Source organism: Podarcis bocagei (assembly GCF_964188305.1).
Source record: "Podarcis bocagei genome assembly, chromosome: 17".
NCBI lineage: Eukaryota > Metazoa > Chordata > Lepidosauria > Squamata > Lacertidae > Podarcis > Podarcis bocagei.
The window spans coordinates 11,255,517-11,272,439 of record NC_138143.1 but is presented as its reverse complement, the minus strand read 5'-3'; the positions used below and the strand labels follow the sequence as shown (position 1 = coordinate 11,272,439).

General features: G+C 48.8%; 1 protein-coding gene across 8 annotated transcripts in view; it reads right to left on the bottom strand.

The window, feature by feature from the left end:
• Nucleotides 1-16,923, bottom strand: part of PNPLA6 (patatin like domain 6, lysophospholipase) — an 82,101-nt gene that overhangs the window by 4,684 nt on the left and 60,494 nt on the right. For 5 of the 8 annotated variants that reach the window (XM_081176117.1, XM_081176123.1, XM_081176119.1 and 2 more), the window contains exons 30-36: nt 12,485-12,601; nt 11,356-11,472; nt 5,310-5,458; nt 3,938-4,090; nt 2,716-2,832; nt 1,124-1,220; nt 615-730 (exon numbers count right to left, since the gene is read on the bottom strand). In XM_081176117.1, the coding sequence (XP_081032243.1) occupies nt 615-730; nt 1,124-1,220; nt 2,716-2,832; nt 3,938-4,090; nt 5,310-5,458; nt 11,356-11,472; nt 12,485-12,601 (866 nt within the window). The remainder of the gene's footprint in view (nt 1-614; nt 731-1,123; nt 1,221-2,715; nt 2,833-3,937; nt 4,091-5,309; nt 5,459-11,355; nt 11,473-12,484; nt 12,602-16,923) is intronic. The other 3 variants (XM_081176120.1, XM_081176121.1, XM_081176122.1) reach the window with 3 other exon arrangements.

Genomic DNA, 16,923 nt, shown 5'->3' with positions numbered 1-16,923 from the left:
GTTGCTCCAAGTAAAGTCCCACCCCTCTGTCTCTCCTATTCTGCATCATCCCTGCAACGGCTGATCTGTGTTGTCAGCCTCTGAGCTTTCCGTTCCACTACTCTCAATGCATGCCGGGTCCTTGGGGGGGGTGTCTGGCATGCTTTCTAAAGACACTGAGTCTGTCAGCTGTCTCTCCCCTGGTGCTTCTTCTTCTTCCTCCTGCTCCTCTCCCAGTATTTCCCAGCTTCTCCCCACTGCAGCCTCTGAACTATGCCTTTCTGCAAACCACTGTTCTAAATCTATACTGTCCTCCTGTTCTTGGGAAGGTTCAGGAAGAGGAGGGGTCAGTACCCACCATTCCTCCTCCGTCCAGTCCCTGAAAGATGCTCTGCACCAGCAGGACAGTTTCGCTGGTGAAGATGCCCCAAGCAAGAGATGAGCAGTTGGGCAGCCTTGAATGCCCCTGACCCAGGAAAAGGGAGGCCATGTCCCCCTCTAGCATTCAAGGCTAGACTTTGGCTCCCCTGAACAGGTTGGCCCTTATAGTCAGAGGAAACCTATTTCGTTTATCTATAGCTACAGATGAACATTTTCACAGGCTGCCCTATAATCAGAGTACTTTGGTGACTTACTGTTTCAAAGACAGCATTCGGCTCTGCTGGGGCAAAGAGCAGCTCCTGCCCTTCTTCCTCTCGCACGGTGTCCATTCCTTCATCCTCGTACTCAGTCAAGTAGTCGGACTCTTCCCCTGGTGTGCAGACACACAGAAGAAGCTTCATTGCTGTAGTTTTGGTTGCTGGACAAAAAGCAGTACCCTTCCCTCAGCCCAACCTCCCACTGCTGCTGTAAATTTCCAGATGTGCTCTCACATCCTATTTGTGTGTGTGTGTGTGTGTGTGTGTGTGTGTGCTTGCGTGCACCAAAGAGCGAGATAAAACAAACACCAGCAAACCTTGCTAAGGTCTTGCCACTGGTTTCTTGATGTACATGGAGATATACTTGCTAACTTGATGAACATGGGAACTGCGGTGTCAGACATGCCACATTCTGCTCACAAATACCTCCAGCTGGAAGCATCCTGAGTCCATTGCTAAAAGCAGGACCTGAACTAACTTGAACCTGCTAAGCGATAAGTACTCACCATCGGCATAGCTGTCTGACACGTAGCTCTTGGCTGGCTCGATGCGGGACACAATCTCAGCCAGGTCTGTAAATCCTGCGGTGGGGCACATCAGCACCTGAGGAAAGGAAAGGAAGTTGCCAGAGCAGTTGAGACCGTCTACGCACAACACAGAGGTGGAGAAGTTGTGCGTGCCAGTACAGTCGTACCTTGAAAGTGGAACAGAATCCGTTCCGGAAGTCCATTCGACTTCCAAAACATTTGGAAACCAAAGCGCAGCTTCTGATTTGTTGCAGGAAGCTCCTGCAGCCAATCGGAAGCTGCGGAAGCCCTGCCGGATGTTCAGCTTCCAAAAATAGTTCGCAAACCGGAACAGTCACTTCTGGGGGTGTGGCGTTCAGGGGCCAAAATGTTCGAGAAGTAAGCTCTTTGACTTTCAAGGTACATCTGTAATTAGGAGATGCAAAATCAGGGGGGTTGGTGTTCTGCCTGCAAAACGTTCCCTAGTTTGGAAGCAAATCATTCCAGTAGGGAAGATTTGTTTATTTACATATTTGGATTTATTTTCTGCCACAAAAGGTCCTGTGTACGTTCAATATTTTGAGCAACACTTTCTTATTTTGCATAAAGTGGAGCCTGGAGCTAGGAACTTAAGTCCATAGGAAGAGCCTGCCAGATCAGGCTGACAGCCTATTGAGTCCAGCATCCTATACTCACAGTGGCTTGTGGGAAACCCACAGGCCTGAGCACAAGAATACACTGGTATTCAGAAGCATTTATTGGCTCCAACTGTGGAGAGCAGACCATAGCCACCCTGGTGAGTAGCCAATGACAGCTCTCTCCTCCACGAATTGGCCTAATCCTCTTTTAAAGCGCTCTACGTTGGGGGTCATTAGTGACTCCTGTGGGAATGATTTCCATAATTTAACTAAGTGCAGCATGAAGAAGTCCTTTCTTTTATCCATCCTGGAACTTCCAACGTTCGGCTTTGTTCGACATACACGAGTTCAAGCATTAATTACGAGAGAGAGAAACTTTTCTCTATATGCCTTCTCCGTACAGTGGTACCTCTGGATGCAAATGGGATCCGTTCTGGAGCCCTGTTCGCATCCAGAAGCGAATGCAACCCACGTCCGCATGGGTTGCGATTCACTACTTCTCCGCATGCGTGTGACGTCATTTTGACTGTCTGCGCATGTGCGAGCGGTGAAACCTGGAAGTAACGCGCTCCATTACTTCCAGGTCGCCGCAGCACACAACCCGAAAATACTTATCCCGAAGCTACTTCAACCCGAGGTATGACTGTACTGTGTATCATTTTACAAACTTCTATTGTGTAATCGCTGACTCGCCTTCTCCCTAAACTGAAAAGTCCCAAACGCTGCAACCTTCCTTCATGGGGGTTTTGTTCCAGCCGCCCTGGATGACTCCCAACAGATTATTAAAAACACGATAGAACATCAAACATTAAAAACGTCTTGGGTGCCCTTTCTTGAATTTTCCAGTTCCTCCATACCCTTTTTAAGTCAAGACAACCAGAACTGGGCCCAGCAGAAAGGGCCCCAGGTGAGGGCTGTTTTGGCTCCTTCCAAATCCCCCATCCCCCGACTTACATCCATGCGTTTACTCTCATAGAAGTCTGCCGAATGCCGATCCTTGACCATTTTTTCAATGATGTCGCCACGGCACCAGCCGTCAAACACCACCTTCCCATGCTGGTACCCTACGTCCTATGGGAGAAGGGCAGAGAAAAGTAAATTAAGAGTTTCCTGGGTTTATAGGGAAGTTTCAAGAGGGTTCTTCTGGGGGTTTTGCAGCAGACCCCAAGACCTTTTGACTGGAGATTACAGTGTCCATAGAAATGACACGTCACACAGAATTTGTAACAAACATAGGGTTGGAGGTGGGGTGGGGGTCCCTTGTCATACAAAACAGTGAAGAAAAGTTAAAGAACATCTAAGGACTCGGATGTTATTGGGCCAGAGATGGAAAGAAGATAAAGTCCCGACCAGAGAAGAATGGCAGATCAAATTGATGGGTTATGCCGAAATGGCAAAAATGACTGGAAAAATCAGAAACCAGGAAGACCAAATTTTTAAATAAAGAATGCGGGAACTTTATAACTTATCTTACATTTTTAAATAAAGAACGGGGAAAAAGTATAATTTATCTTAAAAACCATTGTAAACAGTTAAATTTGTTAGCAGGATTGAATCAACACTTGTAGTTTAATGGTGAATTTTGGATATAATGGAGACCTAAAAGATGTGGAGTATTATAAAAGATGCAGGAGGAAGTGACTAGCAATAGGACCCACAAAGGGGAGGAGGGAAGTCCAGGGGATTCCGAGGAATCTTGTTTGTTGTATGTTGGCTATGTCATTGTAAGACTGTAATTCGAAAAACCAAATAAATAAATGAAAGGACTCCAAAAGAGTTTCAAGGAGACGAGCACAATTTCCGCGATTAATTTGCACCCCACCCGGCAACTGGAGATGCTGCCAATCTTTTGTCGGTGGCCAGGAGGCCTGACATCTCTCTTTCAAGAATTTGAGCACTGTGAAAACACAGCTTAAACCAGGCTGAGAATGAACACTGGGAATCCCTTCCAAGGCTCAACTCTCCTAAGGAGGTATGCATGGTTTGGAGAGGTTTAGCTTTCTGAAAAGGAAGAACAGATTTCTCGCCAGGAACACTGTATTTATCCCTCTCTCCTGATCAGAGAGTTGGCCCCTTCCAGCTCTGTGGGTCAGCAGGACGAGGCAGCCATTATGATTGGACGACCCTCCTGATATCTAAGGATGTGAACAGGCCCAGCTGGGGTCCCACGACTCACGTAGATTTCGTCAAACTTGCCGAAGTCCATAGTTTTGAAGCGATCGATGGGAGGGCGGATGTACTCACAGTACGAACTGCTCTTCACCACTTCCAGCTGCCGCACGCAAGAGACATAGGCCAGGCGAGACTGGATTTCGGCCATGTCGGGCACCTGGAAGGAAAGGGCAAAGGCACTCTGTGGCCACAAAGAGACAAGGTGACTGTGTGTGTGTGTGTGTGTGTGTGTGTGTGTGTGTTCCCTCTGGCCATTTCCCCAATTCCCTGTTTCCCCCCAAACCTTGTGTAGTGCAAGGAATAGTAATAACAATAACAACAATAATAATTTATTTATACCCCACCCATCTGGCTGGGTTTCCCCAGCCACTCTGGGCACAGAATATTAAAAACACAACGAAACACCAAACATTAAAAACTTCCCTAAACAGGGCTGCCTTCAGATGTTTCCTAAGTCAGGTAGTTGTTTATTTCTTTGACATCTGATGGGAGGGTGTTCCACAGGGTGGGCGCCACTACCGAGAAGGCCCTCTGCCTGGTTCCCTGTAACTTCACTTCTCAAAGTGAGGGAACTGCCAGAAGGCCATCAATGCTGGACCTTAGTGTCTGGGCTGAACAATGGGGATATCCTTCAGGTATACTGGGCCGAGGCTGTTTAGGGCTTTAAAGGTCAGCACCAACACTTTGATTTGTGCTCGGAAATGTACTGGGAGCCAATGTATGTCTTTTAGGACTGGTGTTATGTGGTCTTGGCGGCCACTCCCAGTCACCAGTCTAGCTGTCATATTCTGCCACACCATGACGGAAACCAGAGAGCACGGAAACGCTGTTTACTTTCCTGCCACAGCGGTACCTATTTATCTACTTGCACTGGTGTGCTTTTGAACTGCTAGGTTGGCAGGAGCCGTGACACAGCAACAGGAGCTCACCTGTGGCAGAGATTTGAATCACCAACCTTTTGATCTGCAGGCCCAAGAGGCTCAGTGGTTTAGACCACAGCGCCACCCACGTCCCTAATCATCTAGTTCTATATCACAACATATAAAAGCAGTAATGTGAGTAATTAATGTTTCGCTATTTACATTGGCATTCCGGTGCAAAAAAGTCACCGGATCCCTCACAAAGAAAAGATCTACGCATTTAGAGGACAACCCCTCCAACAATATTTGAAAAGGTCCTAAAATGCATTATTAGAGTTATTATCTTGGAAGCGATGCTAAGGGGGAGGACTTCTTCTTGATTCATGCTTTCTAGACAACAAACAAGAGATTCAACGACTTTTGAAAGCCTAGAAAGAAGAATGATGTGACAGATTGGTAACTAATGAGCCCCACCCAGACAGGAATCTTCACCAGGAAGTTGTGGGGTGGCCTTACCTTGACCTTTTCAGCCCAGGGGTTGAGGCGCTTCCAAAGCAGCCACCAACCGGACAGGCAGTCTCCGTAGTTGCACAGGTCTGTTTCATCCTGACTACCCACATCGATGGCAATCACCGTCTTGGCACCCATGTTGCGGGCAATGTCAGCTGCATCAAGGGGAGAAAGAGAGAGAGATGCCTCAGGAAGATGGAAGCAACCTGGATTTCCAAAGGGATGGGCCACAGGAGATGCTTAAGAGCATCACGACAATATCAGAGAGCTGCGGTGGGAGAGGGCAGAGCGTTGCCGGTACCCCGAGTTGCAGAAGGGGAATCTCTCTCGTTTCAAACCTCTTTAGGGTTTGTGAGTGGATGGAAGAGTTGCTGGAGTCACCTGCCAAATCTCTTTTTAGCCGCACAGCTATTAAAGATGCCAAAACTTTGGGCCAGTAGCTAAGCAGCCTCATGAGACAGCACCATCTCTTTTCTCTATTGATTTTTGGAGAAGGGAAATGCGAGCCAGTAAACCAGGCCAACTTTTCCTTTGGCTTCGCTCAGCAAGGCAGCTAGAGCTTACCGGCCTGCCTGAACTGGAGGAACGGCAGCATAGCTTGCAGAGGGGCAGTTAAGGTAGCCGAGCCAAGCCCCTCACCCAGACTCCCTTCCTGTAAGCTCTAGGAAATGAAAGAACCTGAAATTTAACATCCAGGGATGCTAAATCATTAGTTAATCAGGTTCGCAAAATGGTTTTCAACCATTTCTTTTAACAAGTCCCCATTCGGATTCAACATCTTGCTCACATGTGGTTTGAAGAAAAGTCTAAACTGGCATCCACTGCGTTTAATGTCTAGTATAGAATTGGATTCAGCATTCTGAACTTTCTTTAAAATCAGTTTCTAGCCCTTACGGTGTTGAATAGATTTAGAAAAACAATCTCATGGGCAATGAATGGTGACATCTCTGAAGGTGCTGAGTGGCTAAGGAGAGGGAGATGTTTTAGAGGGGAAAATTCTGTGTAATCATCAGAAGCAGAATATATTGAAATGATGCATAATCTGTTCTGCTATCAGAATATGGCTTTTTATTGCTCAGCCATCACAAGAGCTCTGGTTGCAGCTGAGCACCAGTCAATCAGGCCTATTGGGTGCTGCAAGCACAGAAAACCAAGGCTGCAGGGACAGAAGCATGGGACAAAACCAAGGCAGCTTGGGGGAAGCATCTGCACTGAGATGACCTCATCCGGGAGGTTGCAATTTCATTATAACAAATCTGGAGGGAAGCTGAGAATGGGGGGAACAGGGCAGGGGGGAGATCAGACAAAGGCTACAGAGATAAAAGAAGACCCGGAACACATCAACAGCCTTTCCTGAGATACGAAAGGAAGAAAAGAAGCTACGAGTGTGCGTCAGCTCCACCGAACAGAGGAAGAAAAACCACGAGTCCGAATTTTACAAAGGCAGGGTAAGGATAAGTGTTAAGAGAGAGTTCAGCAATAGACCAGAAGCAGAAACACAGGTGTCCAGCAACATGCAGTAGCCTACGTGAAATGACTTTTGAAAGGGCTGCCTTGCGGCCCAGCCGTTGCTCCGGAGTGGGCATTGCTGCACAAGATCTTGAGAACAAGAGGGACGCCCACATTTTCCTTCTGCCGTGTTACATACCTGCCTCCTGCAGTGCAGGCACTGGGCAAAATAGGAAGTAACCCATCATAAGTCCATCTGCAGTGCAAACTTGGGAGGAAACCTGGGAATCATAGTCTGGTGAATACTCAGAGCCAAACTAAGTGCAGTGCGGAAGAGTCACCATCCAATCTTCTAGCGTCGTCTTTCTTTTGCTAAAAGTAGTCATGCTTTGGGACAGGGCGGATATGAACTGAGACTGAGGCAGAAAGGTTCTTTTAACCCTTTCCCAACTGAAAATCCTGCCCACCTGGGCTCCCATCAGTGACAGAGGGGAAAACAAACAGGCATATACACACACACACACACACACACACACACACACACACACACACACAGTGGTGCCCCGCAAGACGAATGCATCGCAAGACGGAAAACTCGCTAGACGAAAGAGTTTTCCGTTTTGGAGGTGCTTCGCAAAACGAATCTCCTATGGGCTTGCTTCGCAAGACGACAATGTCTTGCGAGTTCCTGCTGGTTTTTTCCCCCTTCCCCCCTTTTTCTAAGCCGCTAAGCCGCTTATCAGCTGATCCAATCAGCAGATAAGCCACTAAAAGCAGCTAAAAGCCGCTAATAGTGCTAATCCGTCAATGGGCTTGCTTCGCAAGATGAAAAAAACCGCTAGATGAAGAAAATCCCAGAACGGATTCTTTTCGTCTTGCGAGGCACCACTGTGTATATATATATCTATATGTAGGTTTTGGTGTCTTCGGGTGTCTTCCCGTGTAAGAGTTGGGGTGTCTAGGCGACGTTTCGACGAGGTCTCACTCGTCATCTTCAGGCTGGTGCTTTCGGCTTCTTGTTACTGGAACAGAGCAGGATCTCAGTGTTTGAGTTCCTATAAATACTGTTGAGGGGGTGTGGTGTATAGCCTCCAACGTTCTGGGCAGAGAGGAAGTTCCTAGGTTAATGTGCCTTATCTTCTTTTGAGGAGGCACATTAACCTAGGAACTTCCTCTCTGCCCAGAACGTTGGAGGCTATACACCACACCCCCTCAACAGTATTTATAGGAACTCAAACACTGAGATCCTGCTCTGTTCTAGTAACAAGAAGCCGAAAGCACCAGCCTGAAGATGACGAGTGAGACCTCGTCGAAACGTCGCCTAGACACCCCAACTCTTACACGGGAAGACACCCGAAGACACCAAAACCTACATTCCTGTACCCGTGAAAATCTACGAAAGCATATATCTATATATCTATATATCTATATATCTATATATCTATATATCTATATATGCAGGTTTTGGTGTCTTCGGGTATCTTCCCGTGTAAGAGTTGGGGTGTCTAGGCGACGTTTCGACGAGGTCTCACTCATCATCTTCAGGCTGGTGCACCAGCCTGAAGATGATGAGTGAGACCTCGTCGAAACGTCGCCTAGACACCCCAACTCTTACACGGGAAGATACCCGAAGACACCAAAACCTGCATTCCTGTACCCGTGAAAATCTACGAAAGCAAATATCTATATATCTATATATATATGTGTGTGTGTGTGTGTGTGTGTGTGTGTGTGTGTCGTCCCTATATTTTTTGCTCTGTGATCAACAACAGTTCCAGAGTGGTTGGGGAGAATTTGCACCAGAAAATTGACGCAGGGGAATGAGGGACTATAATCAGGCAGCCTCTTTGTTCTGAACTGTGTGACAGCTTTTGAGGAAGACCCATGTCTTGTTCTGGGTTTTATTCCTCCACTATTACAGGCAAGGATTGTGATTTTTTCTTTTTTAAAAAAACGCAATGGGCAATGCCTAGCAATCCAGGATAGGGCCCTTCTGGTTGAGGTGTCACAAATCTGAAGTGTGCAAAGGCTCCAAAGGGATTTTTCTGTGGCATGACTATTAGTTCCTAAGAGACAGCCAGCTTTTTTTTCTTTTTCCTTTAAATAAATCATGATTGGTGTAGGGGCCTAATTTTCCTGGAACACTGAATGGGACTTGCACAGGAAATGCTCATAGGTGGTGTACAAAAATGTTAGTCCTAATTAGCTGCAGAGATAAAATGAAAACGTTGTATTTGGAAATGAAAAATGAACAATCTGGCACAAGGCTTTCCTGGTTGTGGTGCCCCAGATTTAGAATGCGCTCCTCTGGGAGACTCGGCTGGTGCCAACGCTGTTCTGCTTGGGGGTTTTTTTGTGCTTGTATTTTCTCAGCCCTTTCAGACCTTTTGGTTGTATGCTGGCTGGAAGTTTCTCCTGTCACTGATCTGACATGATTTTTTAAACAAAAACAAACTGTTGTTGTTCATTCAGAGAAGCAAACCACCTGAAGCAGTGGGACAAGAAGAGAAAAGAGGAAACTGAGAGGAGATCTGATAGCTATCTTCAAATATCTCGAGGGCTGTCCCGTGGAAGATGGAGCAAGCTTGTTTTCTCCTGCTCCGGAGGGTAGGACTCGAACCAGTGGCTTCAGTGATGGCTCCGATCTGGTGGAATGCTCTGTCCCACGAGACTAGGGCCCCGCAGGACTTGATCTCCTTCCGCAGGGCCTGTAAGACACAGCTATTCTGCCTGGCCTTCAATTTGAATTAGCCTAATCCTCTATTCCCTTTGAAGAAACCCTTTCTGGGACCCCACATTTAAATTCTTCCCTGGTCTCCTTGCTGGCCCTAGTAGGACCAACTTGGCCAGTTAGCCCTGGTGATCATTTGATGTCTACTGACTGGGTCCCCCCCCCAAAAAAAAACGACCCCTGAATTTTTGAATTTTATTGATATTGATGCTGCATTTTATGTTGTATTTTATGCTGTTTCTAAGTCACATTTTAATCAATGTTTTATATTTGCTGTTAGCCGCCCTGAGCCCAGTTTTTAAACTGGGAAGGGTGGGGTATAAATATATTATTATTATTATTATTATTATTATTATTATTATTATTATTATTATGGTACCTTGGGATAAGAACTTAATTCATTCTGGAGGTCCGTTCTTAACCTGAAACTGTTCTTAACCTGAGGTACCACTTTAGCTAATGGGGCCTCCCGCTGCCGCTGCGCAATTTCTTCTTCTCATTCTGAGGTAAAGTTCTTAACCTGAGGTACTATTTCTGGGTTAGTGGAGTCTGTAACCTGAAGCATATGTAACCTGAAGCATCTGTAACCCAAGGTACCACTATATTATTATTATTATTATTATTATTATTATTATTATTATTATTATTAAGTCGCAAGAAAGGAGATTCTGACTAAACATCAGGAAGAAGTTTCTGAGGGTAAGAGCTGCTTGACAGTGGAACACTCTCCCTCCAGAGATAGGTTTTTAAGCAGAAGTTGGATGGCCATCTGCCAAGGATGCTTTAGCTGAGATTCCTGCATTGCAGGGGCTTGGACTGGATGACGCTTGGGGTCCCTTCTAATTCAACAAATCCTCTCCTCTCTCTCTCTCTCTGAATAAATAGAAATGAGCATGTGGACCTTAGTCCACAGGGGCTCAAAGTGGAAATCCCCCACAGGTTTCCCCCTCACTGACACTGAGGAGCGATGGGGCAGGCAGGAGACATGTGGGAGATGAAGTCACAAGCAGGTATGAACTGTGACCATACGATGCCTTCCTCTTCTTATGACTGTACTATAAAAAGGGCCTCCTGGATGACCAGCTCAGTCCAGCCTCCTGCTCTCAAAATGGCCTTTGGGCCTGTTAGAAACCTGCAAGCAGGATTCCAGCGTAAGAGTACTCTGCTCGTGATTCCAAGCAATGGGAATTCAGAAGCACGGCTGCCTCTGGCCACAGAGGCACAGCATACCCGTTACTCTGTGAACCGCCCTTTATTCTGTGAATCGCCCTGGGACACCGCCCCCCCCCCGGGTATAGGTCAGTATATACCGTATTTTTTGCACCATAACACTCACTTTTTTCCTCCTAGAAAGTAAGGGGAAATGTCTGTGCGTGTTATAGAGGGAATGCCTATGGGTGGCATGCCTACGGATTTTCCTCCTCTAAAAACTATGTGCGTGTTATGGTTGGGTGCGTGTTATAGAGCGAAAAATACGGTAATTTCAATAAGTAAATAAATAACGGCTAGCAGTCCTGGGCAGCCTTATCCTGCCCTCCCTCAGCTCAGGGGATGTGGAATTCAGTGCTGAAATTTTCTGCATACTCTTCCCAACAGCAGATGTTAATTTATTAGGGTGAATCCCTTTGTGTGAGTGGCAGCCATCATAAGGCACACACAGAGTTCCCAGGCCATTACTGCTTGCTCACTTCCATAACTTTGGGCAAGGCGAGGCTTTAGTCAGTTCCCCAATCCCAGCCCGTGCCCTCCTCGCGCGTGCTGATAAAGGTGGGTGCCTGCTGCTGCTGAAAATGAGACGTTTCATGGGGTCGGGAGGCAAGGCGGGGTTTCCGCAACCCTGCTCCTTTTCCTCCATGACCGGCCGATACTTGCCTGGGAGGTTGTTGATGTAGCCGCCGTCCATCAGCAAATTGCCGTCCTTGGGGTCGCAGAGTGGCGGTAGGTACCCGGAAAGGGTCATGCTAGCTCGCACGTACCGCCACAGCGAGCCTAACCAATGTGGGAACAAATGCAATCAGTAGAAGAGAGAGAAACCCAGAGCAGCAACGAGCCCTTCGGAAGAGGGATGGAGAAAGAGGCCCACAGCATGGCTCCCAAGGCCACCTTTCCCCTGGCGGGAGAATTCTGCATGGCTCTCGTAGGGCAAACTCTTCCGGCCCCAAACCTACCGTATTTTTCGCTCGATAGGACGCACCGGACCATAGGAGGGGGAGAACAGGAAAAAAAATAATTCTTCCCCTCTCTGCTCAGTGCCCCTTCAGCGAAGCGGCAGGAGAAACAGAGCCCCTTCCATTTCTCCTCCCGCTTCGCTGAAGGGGCGCTGCACAGAGAGGGAAAACTGTGCAGCGCCTCTCCAGCGAAGCGAAGCCTGGAGAGCAAGAGGGATTGGTGTGCACTGACCCCTCTCGCCCTCCAGGCTTCAGGCGGCTATCCGCAAGCCTTCGGAGCGCAGCGGGAACTCCTGCTGCGCTCCGAAGGCTTGCGGATAGCTGCCCGAAGCCCCTGGAGCGCAGTGGGAGTTCAGGCGGCTTCAGCAAAAGCAACGTGAAGCCTCCAAAGCGCGGGGGGAGCTCTTCCTCTGCGCTTCGGAGACTGCATGTTGATATCGCTGAAGCCAAGGAGCCTGCATTTGCTCCATAGGACGCACACACATTTCCCCTTCATTTTTGGAGGGGAAAAAGTGCGTCCTATAGAGCGAAAAATACGGTACCAATTGGCCTCCCCTTCTAAGCCCAGCAGCAACAGGGAGGAAGTGCTCCCTTTCCATCTCGGCCCCCCTTCCCATATTGGGAACGGTTGTCCACGGTGAGCCAGCTTCCTTTGCCATGCAGAACCGCCAGCCTGGGGAAAGGGTGCCTGTGGGCAGGAGACAGGCTTGTCGTAGCAGACGAAGGGCGGCGGCAGCAGTTCGGAAGGGTGAAAAGCGTGTCCCAAGTCAACTGACTGTCTCCATCCCCACTGCGCCCGGCAGCCAAGGTAGCGAGGCGAACGCGATGCTGACCTGGGACATTGTTAACATAGCAGCCATCCACAAGCAAGTGACTGTCCTTGGGGTCGCAGAGAGGAGGCAAATAAGGGGTGTAAGATGCACTGGCTCGGACGTAGCGCCACACGCTCCCTGCCGGATGGAAGACGGGAGATTCAATCAAAGGGAGAGAGGGGAGGGGAGGGGAAGGGAGAGGGGAAGGAGCACAGGACAGGAAATGACATCATGACAGAAGCTTCAGAAATACAACGTGCACGTGGTGGGGGAGTGAGGGTGGAGAAAAGGATTCTGGGAAGGCTTTCTTCACTGGAGGAGGACCAGGGTGTGCATCCATCAATCTATTTGATGTGAGAGGCCACGAAACAGAGCAGGCTTCTTGCTGAAATCCTGCCCTCTGGGAATGCGGCTGTGCTTCCTATCTCTTGCACAACTCTGCCACCTACCCACTGCTGTGCCGTGTCACTGAATTTGTTTTTATGGCCTCTCCTCCTGTTTAAGTTCCAAGTAGCATCCGAAGGGACACCGGTGGCGCTGTGGTCTAAATCACTGAGCCTAGGGCTTGCCGATCGAAAGGTCGGCGGTTCGAATCCCTGCGACGGCGTGAGCTCCCGTTGCTCGGTCCCTGCTCCTGCCAACCTAGCAGTTTGAAAGCACGTCAAAGTGAAGTAGATAAATAGGTACCACTCCAGCGGGAAGGTAAACGGCGTTTCCGTGTGCTGCTCTGGTTCACCAGAAGCGGCTTAGTCATGCTGGCCACATAACCTGGACATTGATGGTCACAAATTGCTCAGCTGAGTGTTCGTTTTCTCAGCTGAAGTGTATTAACAATCCCAACAGAACAACTAGGCTACAAGGCAGGCTGGATGCCTTATCTCTGCCAAGCAGATGTGTTATGTGAGATTAGTTTTGAGGATCTGATCAAAGACTTTGCAATCAAGTGGAAGTATACAAAAAATAAACATCAATTTCCTTCTTACAGTAAGTTTTGCTTCATTTTACAGTTTGTTATTGGTTATATTTTGAATTAGATTTTGGGATACCAAAATATTTTAAGTGCTTAGGGCCTCTTAGGAGCTTAATCCAGCCCTGATCATAGATGACATATAACACCTCAGGTACAGTAAAAGTGGGTGCGAGTCACCAACCTCTACGTTAAAGGTAAAGGTAAAGGGACCCCTGACCATTAGGTCCAATCGTGACCAACTCTGGGGTTGCGGTGCTCATCTCGCTTTATTGGCCGAGGGAGCCGGCGTACAGCTTCCGGGTCATGAGGCCAGCATGACTAAGCTGCTTCTGGAGAACCAGAGCAGTGCACGGAAATGCCGTTTACTTCCCGCCAGAGCAGTACCTATTCATCTACTTGCACTTTGACGTGCTTTTGAACTGCTAGGTTGGCAGGAGCTGGGACCGAGCAATGGGAGTTGACCCCGTCGTGGGGATTTGAACCACCGACCTTCTGATCGGCAAGTCCTAGGCTCTGTGGTTTAACCCACAGCGCCACCCGCGTCCCAACCTCTACAGTACAGCAGGCCAAATTAGGCCTGAGGGCCAGAAGCTCTCCATCGCTGGAGTAAAAGACATGGCAGAGTCTTCAGAGCAGCCATCATGGCCAAGAGATGGCAGAGTTCCAAAACAGGGAGGCTGGTTCTGGATCCCAAATCACTGGGAAACCAGAGAGCCCCTGCCTATGGAGCAGCAACCATAGTTACCTGGATCATAATAAGCAGGATTAGGGCAAAAATGACGAGGAATTTATGTTTCATGGAATGGGGGTTGCAATGAGATTGATTTGTTTCTTGAGGTTAACAGTCACCCCTAACTAGGGTTCTCTGGGTGACGAACCATCTAAACAGTTCAACAAAACACAAGGCCACTAAACCAACAACACAACAACCAGAGAGAGGTGGGACATCCCCTTCAGTGGGGGGGGGGGGTCAGTAGGAGAATCTCCCAGTGGACTTTGCAAAGAGGAGTGTTGGAGTCCTTCGGCAGCCGACATGATGCAGACAGACTGCCACCACCATTGCTGGCAAGTCTAAGGCAGCAGCAGATAACCTGCCCTGCCTTGGTTGGCTCCCCACTCCTAGACTCCCCAGACCCGCTGAAAGAGGCGGTTATTAAACCGCTTCTTAAAAAACCATCTTTAGATGCGGCCACGATGGCCAATTACCGCCTAGTCTCAAATCTTCCATTCTTGGGCAAGGTAATTGAGTGAGTGGTTGCCGAACAACTCCAGGCACGCCTGGAAGAAGCGGACCATTTGGATCCCTTCCAGTCGGGATTCAGGCCTCATCATGGGACTGAAACGGCCTTGGTCGCACTGGTTGATGATCTCCGGCAGGCTAGGGACAAAGGTGAGAGCTGTTTCCTAGTTCTGCTGGATCTCTCAGCGGCGTTTGATACCATCGACCATAACATCCTTCTGGACTGTCTTGAGGGGCTGGGAGCTGGGGGCACTGTTATACAGTGGTTCCGCTCCTTCCTCCTGGGCCGTGTTCAGAAAGTGGTGGTGGGGGATGAGTGTTCAGACCCCTGATCTCTCACTTGTGGGGTGCCTCAGGGTTCTGTCCTCTCCCCCATGCTTTTCAACATTTACATGCAGCCGCTGGGAGAGATCATCAGGAGGTTTGGGCTGGGTGTTCATCAGTATGCAGATGATACCCAGCTCTACCTCTCTTTTAAATCAGAACCAGTGAAGGCGGTGAAGGTCCTGTGTGAGTGTCTGGAGGCGGTTGGAGGATGGATGGTGGCTAACAGATTGAGGTTGAATCCTGACAAGACAGAAGTACTGTATTTGGGGGACAGGAAGCGGGCAGGTGTGGAGGATTTCCTGGTCCTGAATGGGGTAACTGTGCCCCTGAAGGACCAGGTGCGCAGCCTGGGAGTCATTTTGGACTCACAGCTGTCCATGGAGGCACAGGTCAAATCTGTATCCAGGGCAGCTGTTTACCAGCTCCATCTGGTACGTAGGCTGAGACCCTATCTGCCTGCGGACTGTCTCGCCAGAGTGGTGCATGCTCTGGTTATCTCCCGCTTGGATTACTGCAATGCGCTCTACGTGGGGCTACCTTTGAAGGTGACTCGGAAACTACAACTAATCCAGAATGCGGCAGCTAGACTGGTGACTGGGAGCGGCCGCCGAGACCATATAACACCGGTCTTGAAAGAACTACATTGGCTCCCAGTACGTTTCCGAGCACAATTCAAAGTGTTGGTGCTGACCTTTAAAGCCCTAAACGGCCTCGGTCCAGTATATCTGAAGGAGCGTCTCCACCCCCATCGTTCTGCCCGGACACTGAGGTCCAGCTCCGAGGGCCTTCTGGCGGTTCCCTCACTGCGAGAGGCCAAGTTACAGGGAACCAGGCAGAGGGCCTTCTCGGTAGTGGCGCCCGCCCTGTGGAACACCCTCCCATCAGATGTCAAAGCGATAAACAACTACCTGACATTCAGAAGACATTTGAAGGCAGCCCTGTTCAGGGAAGTTTTTAGTATGTGACATTTTAGTGTATTTTTCATCTTTGTTGGAAGCTGCCCAGAGTGGCTGGGGAAACCCAGCCAGATGGGTGGGGTACAAATAATAAATTATTATTATTATTACTAGACTAGAAAAAAAGAGAGCAGGATACTACCAATGCCCTGGAAAAAGACCAGGAGCAGCACTTCATAGGAAACACTGGAATTTTCAGCCCCCCAAAGAAGAGAACATAGCACACTCCAGCTTTCCTCTGCAGGGTTTCCCAAACTTGGGTCTCCTCTCCAGCTATTTTTTTGACTACAATTCCCATTATCTCTGACCACTGACCCTGCTAGCTAGGGATGATGGGAGTTGTGGTCTAAAAACAGCTGGAGTTTGGGGAATGCTGCTCTATAGCCAATCTCTTGCAGATGGCAGGATCTGCAATGAAGCCCCCTCCTCCACCTTAGTTTGAAAGATTCCGACTCCCTAGGTATGAAAAGATATATACAGTGGTATCTCGGGTTAAGAACTTAATTCGTTCTGGAGGTCCATTCTTAACCTGAAACTGTTCTTAACCTGAAGCACCACTTTAGCTAATGGGGCCTCCCGCTGCCGCCGTGCGATTTCTGTTCTCATCCTGAAGCCAAGTTCTTAACCTGAGGTACTATTTCTGGGTTAGCGGAGTCCGTAACCTGAAGTGTCTGTAACCTGAGGTACCACTGTACGCACACACAAACATGCACACACACACAGCCTGACTACCTGGGGATGGGGAAGAAGGTGTTAGCTGTGTTAGGAAGGACAGAAAAGTGGGCAGAGAATGAAGAAAGCCAGGCAGTTATAGCCTCCCGGTACCCCTGCCCTGCAGATGGGCACGGCTGCTGTGACAATGTCCCAGGTGAGATCTGATGTTTGCAACAGTGGGGCCCGGAGGGGACACGGCAACACACACCCCGCCTCCCTTCTCTGCCCCAGACACGATCCATCCCCCTTCTGA